The sequence below is a fragment of the Gymnoscopelus microlampas genome (assembly GCF_963454915.1).
Source record: "Gymnoscopelus microlampas genome assembly, chromosome: 23".
Classification (NCBI taxonomy): domain Eukaryota; kingdom Metazoa; phylum Chordata; class Actinopteri; order Myctophiformes; family Myctophidae; genus Gymnoscopelus; species Gymnoscopelus microlampas.
Window position 1 is genome coordinate 11,681,360 of NC_139960.1, and position 6,985 is coordinate 11,688,344.

Sequence of the window (6,985 nt, forward strand, 5' to 3'; positions counted from 1 at the left end):
AATGAAAGGATGGAGACGTCTCAGAGGTCTGAGAGATGGAGGGGGGAGAGATGGAACAGTGGGTGATGCGTTTCAGTAGCACAACATGCCCTGGAAATAAAACAGACATTTTGGGCCGAGCCTGGCTGGGTCTGTCACACATGCACACACACACACACACACCCACCCACACACACCCACCCACCCACACACGCACGCACACACACACACAGACACAGACACACACACACACGCGCACGCACGCACGCACGCACGCACGCACGCACGCACGCACGCACAGTGGTGGAAAAAGTACTCAAATGTTTTACTTAAGTAAAAGTATCAATACTGCAATGTAGAAGTAGCCTACTCTGTTACAAGTAAAAGTCAGGAATTCAAAGATTTGCACAAAGGTTCAAGATCTTTCAAAAATAGCCAAAGAAATCTAAAATGACACAGATGCGTTCCCGGTCTTCGTGGGTTAATCCCAAAACCACACATACAGTACCCTGGCAGACGTACTGTAGATAGATGTACTGTATGTATGTACTGTTACTGTACATACACACACATTCACAAACAAACATTCACACATGTGTCACACAATGCAAACATGAGCGCTACACTATACAGCCCACATTACAGGTAGCTGCATGGCTGCTCTCTGTGCAGAAACACATCAGGGACACGACACCGTAAAAAGTGACAGCCCCGCGCTGAGGAGATCATCTTCAGTGTGTCTGCTGTCACCTCACATACACATCATCAACAACACCTTTTAGACACAAACGCAGTGTGTGTGTGTGTGTGTGTGTGTGTGTGTGTGTGTGTGTGTGTGTGTGTGTGTGTGTGTGTGTGTGTGTGTGTGTGTGTGTGTGTGTGTGTCAGGAGGTGACAGGAGGTGACAGCCCACTTTCAGAAACAGGAGGAGAGGAGAGAGAGAGAGCGAGAGAGAGAGAGAGAGAGATGAAGTCAGAGGTGAAGGAACTTTTTCTTTCTTTCTTTCTTTCTGGCTGTCTTTCTTTCTGTCCCTTTTTCTGTCCCTCACTCTTTCTTTCTCCCACTAAGAAGCAGTGTGTCTCTCTTTGTAGCTGTTTCTCCCACACTCTCCCTCTCCCTCTCTCTCTCTCCATCCCCCCCCATCTCTCTCATACTTACTGCCTTGACCCCCCCCCCTCTCTCTCTCTCTAGTTTACACCACTGATGACAATAACTTCAGCAGCGGGATAATACAAAAGAAATCCTAACCTATAATTCAGTGCTACCTAAATTTCCATGGCCATGGTCTCTCTCTCTCTCTCTCTCTCTCTCTCTCTCTCTCTCTCTCTCTCTCTCTCTCTCTCTCTCTCTCTCTCTCTCTCTCTCTCTCTCTCTCTCTCTCTCTCTCTCTCTCTCTCTCTCTCTCTCTCTCTCTCTCTCTCTCTCTCTCTCTCTCTCTCTCTCTCTCTCTCTCTCTCTCCTCCCTCCCTCCCCTGAGTGAGTCTCTCGTCTCCTTCACTGGCTCCATCAAACATTTAGCAGAGACATCATCTGCTATTTGCAGCAGCAGAGAATGATGAGCCCTCAACACGCTGCTGTCGATCCACACAAACTCCTTCACCTCCTTTCCTCAACATGTGTGACTTCTCAGCCACGCCTTGAAGAAACCATCACACATCTTAACCCATTTAGACCCGGAAAGATTTTTTTGATTTCTTTGGCCACTCAAAAATAGCAGATCTACAAGCTCATAGCGCGGCACATGAGCTTGTAGATCTGCTATTTTAGAAAATTGGTGAAAATGTGTGCAAATCTTTGAATGTATATATTTTTGTAACTCAAATCTTTGCTTCTGGGGGATTCTACAAATGTCTTCTAAATCCTAACAGTTTTTTGAAAAACGTATGTTTCTATATCAGTGGTTCTCAAACTTTTTCATGTCAAGGACCGCGGACCCCCATCTCAAAATATTTTGTTCCAGGGACCCCCCCATGAAGCAAAGATTTGAGTTATAAATATAAAAATATATTCAAGGGTTTGCACACATTTTCAAGATTTAAAATGAAATAGCAGATCTACAAGCCCATAGCACGGCTCTCGGTGCCGCTGCCGGTCATCAAATTATTGGCTTAACATTACTGTACCAGTGCTATAGCCATCACATCGTCTAATTGCAGGATGAAAATCGTGCGGGGCTTCAGCCCTGGAGACAGACCCCACCCCTAGTGACGCCACTGCTGCTGACCCACCTCCAACCTCAGAGCCAGAGTCCCCATAGGCTAAATCGTCTTTAGCCTTAATCCCTGCAACATCTGTAACGCAGTGACGTCATGCCAGGAAGTGACCAGTGTGTGATAACCATGTGACCTAATCAGAGCTCAGCCACATCTGGCACGCCAACATACTCTCTCTCTCTCTCTCTCCCCCCCCCCCCCCCCCCCCCAGTGGTGTGGTGGAAAAAAGTAAAAGTATCAATACTGCAATGTACAAATACTCTGTTACAAGTAAAAGTCTGGAATTCAAAATTTACTTGATTAAAAGTCCAAAAGTATTGGTATCAAAATGTAACAAGAGTAGAAAGTACCATTATGCAGAATGTCCCATTTCACCAGTTTTCAAATGTACAAAATGTCTACAAAATCTTTTGAAAACAGCAGATCTACAAGATGCGACGCATTGTGAGCTTGTAGATCTGCTTTTCTTTTCAAATGGTCGAAATGTATATAGGGCTGAAGTGTTTAATGTGTGTTTTGTAATAATAATCTAAATCTACAAAGTAACTATAACTCAAGTTTTCAAATAATTGTAGTGGAGTAAAAGTGCAATATTTGCCTCTGAGATGTAGTGGAGTAGAAGTAAAAGTAAAAATACCTCAAAATTGTGCTTAAGTACAGTACTTGAGTAAATGTACTTGGTTACTTTACAGCACTAATTCTCACGCACGCACGCACGCACGCACGCACGCACGCACGCACGCACGCACGCACGCACGCACGCACGCACACACACACACACACACACACACACACACACACACACACACACACACACACACACACACACACACACACACACACACACACACACACACACACACACACACACACACACACACAGTGAAAGTGACACAGTGGCAAAGAAAAGGAAGAGGGAGCAGAGAGAGAGAGCGAGGAGAACAGCTGTTGGGTCTTATACAGTAAAGCATCCAGGCCTTGCAAGCAGCTCCAGTGTTCTAATGGATTCTGATGATTAAATAAACCTCGTGGGGGCGAAACACCACCGTTTTGTTTTCCCTTTCATTCTCAGCCAGAAATGCTCCTCATCCCAGGCTGGGAAGTAGGACACGCATGCTGATAATAGCCTTGTAACCATTTCACCACAGCTAGTACAGTAGACACCACATGATTTTATTATCATTTTTTTAACCCATTGCGACCGGGGACGCATCTGTGTCACTTTTAGATTTCTTTGGCTTTTCAAAAATAGCAGATATACAAGCTCATAGCGCTATGAGCTTGTATATCTGCTATTTTTGAAGAGAAATAAAAGTCGTGAAAATGTGTGCAGATCTTTGAATATGTACATTTTTAACTTAAATCTTTCCTTCTGGGGGGTCCCTGGAACAAAATATTTTCAGATGGGGGTCCGTGGCCAAATGCATATAATTTTGGGGATAAAATATGCATAAAATATTTAGAGGACATTTGTAGAATTCCCCAGAAGCAAAGATTTGAGTTAAACATTTTCACTTACATTTTTTTATACATATATATTCAAAGATTTAAAAAAAAAAATCAATATTTTTCAAAAATAGCAGATCTACAAGCTCATAGCGCGGCACCGAGTGCCGCGCTATGAGCTTGTAGATCTGCTATTTTTCAACAGCGAAAGGAATCTAAAAATGTCACAGGTGCGTTGGCGGTCTTAATGGGTTAACACAAAAAAAAAAACATCAAAGGACTGTGGTCCCAGAGGCCAGCATTACACGGCTAATGCATGCATGTTGTTGTATGTTCTGTTCTGTGCTGTGTTCTGTGGAAGGAACATCTTGACCCCGCAGGCCATCAAAGGCGCCCCTCCCTCCCTAACCCACTTAGAGAGAGATGCAGACAAAGCAATATTTGTTGGGTCATGTACATTAGGTTGTGCTGAAAAGAATGATGACCAAACATTGGTAGGTAAAAAAAAAATTAGGTGGTATATAAAGGGGAAATCAAAAGTATTAAAAAACACAGCCAAAATAGCCCAGACCCACAAGAGCTAAGGACTGGTTCTGGATCAGCACTACTGTATGGACAAGTCTCGAAAGCAAATGTCCAGCAAGTTTGAAAGGTGCCTCATCGCGGGATAAGTGGGACTACTCATTATTTTAATTTGATTAAGTATCGCGTGTTCTTTTAAATGCCATAATGAATGTGAAAGATTGAATACGTAACATTTCGAACGGCAGCCAATGTCACGGCTCAAGCTACTGAGGTGCGGAGCTCGACAAGATCACTTGCAAGGTGGTCACACACACACACACACACACACACACACACACACACACACACACACACACACACACACACACAGTAGGCTGACAGGAAATGGTGAGAGATGGGGAGTGACATGCAGCAATTTATGTCCGTCGGGATCGGGACTCGAACCTGTGACACGGCTCACATTAAAACTTCTATGGGCACCGTTGTCCCTCACAAGCATAGTAATACATGTACGTACGTACCCCCACACACACACACACACACACACACACACACACACACACACACACACACACAGTTTGCTAGGTCAGAAACAGTCTTAATTAACAACAGGCGGTGTCTTGGACAGTGAGTAATCACCTGGCTGACGGCTGCCATTAGCCATGGTCTGTCACACACAGCACTGTGGCGCTAATGGGCCCTCCTGTTGAAACCGGGAGTCATTTAGACACCCGGCCAACAGAGTTTCATAATTACAATAGTCATTTACACACTCGCCAGCTATAAGTTCAATATACCACTCGAAGCCACAGCGGCGCTTCATGTTCACTACAAGGCATTTATGCAGCAGCCAAGTTATAGTTCAATACCAGCCAAGGTTTTTTTTTATTCAGCAGAAGTCATTTTACACACTTAGCCATTAGCCAAGGTGTCATTTATACACGAGCCAACCAGATTTTATTTGTGGTCCTCTTGGTAATTGCACAGTGGCTGGAAAGAGTTTTCTATATTCGACAAGAGCAAGTTGAACATAAAGCAGTGGTGTAAAGTAACTAAGTACATTTACTTAAGTACTGTACTTAAGTACACTTTTGAGATATTTGTACTTTACTTGAGTATTTCCAATTTCCAATACTTTTACTTCTACTCCACTACATCTCAGAGGCAAATATTGTACTTTTACTCCACTACATTTACTTGAAAACTTTAGTTACTAGTTACTTTTCAGATATACATTATGATATAATGAAACATACATTAACCACTTTAAACCTATTTTATACCTAGGCTATTTGAAAATAGCAGATCTACAAGCTCACAACGCGTCGCATCGCGACGCGTTGTGAGCTTGTAGATCTGCTATTTTCTAATATTCAGTACTTTTACTTTTGGTACTATAAGTACCGGTACATTTTAATGCCAATACTTTTGGACTTTTACTTGTAACGGAGTATTTTTATATTGCAGTATTGGTACTTTTACTTAAGTAAAGAATTTGAGTACTTTTTCCACCACGGCACCACTGAACATAAGCCAGTGTAATCTCACTTTCTCCGCAAGCCAACATAAAAGTCCCCAAAGTAAGGGCCTGTATAGACCCTAGAGTCACCAAAGCACAGGAGGAGTTGAGAGTGAGAGCAGCACAACAAGGACTTTGTCACCTGCCAAAAAGGAGAGGTTCTGAGGAAGGAGTATAAGCGGGGAGAACGTGCATTTTACGGTTACCTTGGCAGTAGGCGCTGTCGTCCCTGATGGCCCGGTAGCCGTCCTTACAGCTGCAGTACGCCCCCGCCTCCAGGTTCAAACACGCAGAGTTCTCCACACACTGGTTAGCATGGCCCTCCATGCAGAAATCATGACCTAGGAGAGAGGAGGGGAGCGAGAGAGAGAGAGAGAGAGAGAGAGAGAGAGAGAGAGAGAGAGAGAGATTATTTTCCAGACCATTTGCATAGGGAGTCTTTGAGCATTGCTCCCAGAGTCAGTATAAAAGAGATGTTTTCTAAGTACAGAAATGAGACAAGAAAGCACATACATACTACAATACTAAAGGTAGGGTAAGTGATATTTTTTGGTGAAAACATTATTTTTTTTGTTAAAAGGTTAAAGCACTATATTCTGATAGTACTCATTGCTATAGAGTGTTTGTTCAGTAACAGGGCTCTCCATGTCTCTCCAGTTCTTTATTAAAAAGAAAATAAATTTTCAGTATAGGTGACAACATTTCAGCCAATCACGAGAGAGTGCCCATTTATCAGCTTCATTTTTCATAGTGTCTTGCTCATTTATTTGTGTCAGTGTCACCAATTCCAATTTCACTTGTTTAATCTGCATCCTGTCTGAGTTCTCTGTCCTGATTGGATACAATTGGTGTCCTGACCTGAAAATGCATTTTCTGTTTAATAAAGAGCCAGTAGGGAGTAGGGAGAGCGAGAATCCATGGAATAAAATGTTTTTTATTGTAATAGTTATTGGCCAAAACGTTTAGTGGGCTGTTGTAGCGCCACCATGAGGCCGATGTGAAACATTTGGGATGGAGGTTCTTCCTTGACCTACTGTGAGCGTGCGTACAAAGTTTCACAGCAATCGGGAGCTGCGTTCATGATTTGTGCTAAACGAGCCACTCCTGCCAATTTTGGAAGGCAATCATAGCCAATTGGAATGGAATCTGATAAATCTGACATATCCACACCACATCTATGTAGTCATGTGATCAAGACGGCTTATTTGGGGAGTTGCGTAATGTTCCAAGGGAGGGAGAAATAATTATAGTTATAAGTCAACAAGTAAATCTGCCTGTTATAGCGCCACCCTGAGGCCAATTA

At 43.1% G+C, this 6,985-nt stretch overlaps 1 protein-coding gene across 1 annotated transcript in view; it reads right to left on the reverse strand.

Moving 5' to 3' along the window:
* Window positions 1-6,985, reverse strand: part of LOC311040125 (protein kinase C-binding protein NELL2-like) — a 104,058-nt gene that overhangs the window by 56,930 nt on the left and 40,143 nt on the right. The window contains exon 12 of the mRNA XM_084050207.1: window positions 5,889-6,023. Within this exon, the coding sequence (XP_083906333.1) occupies window positions 5,889-6,023 (135 nt within the window). The remainder of the gene's footprint in view (window positions 1-5,888; window positions 6,024-6,985) is intronic.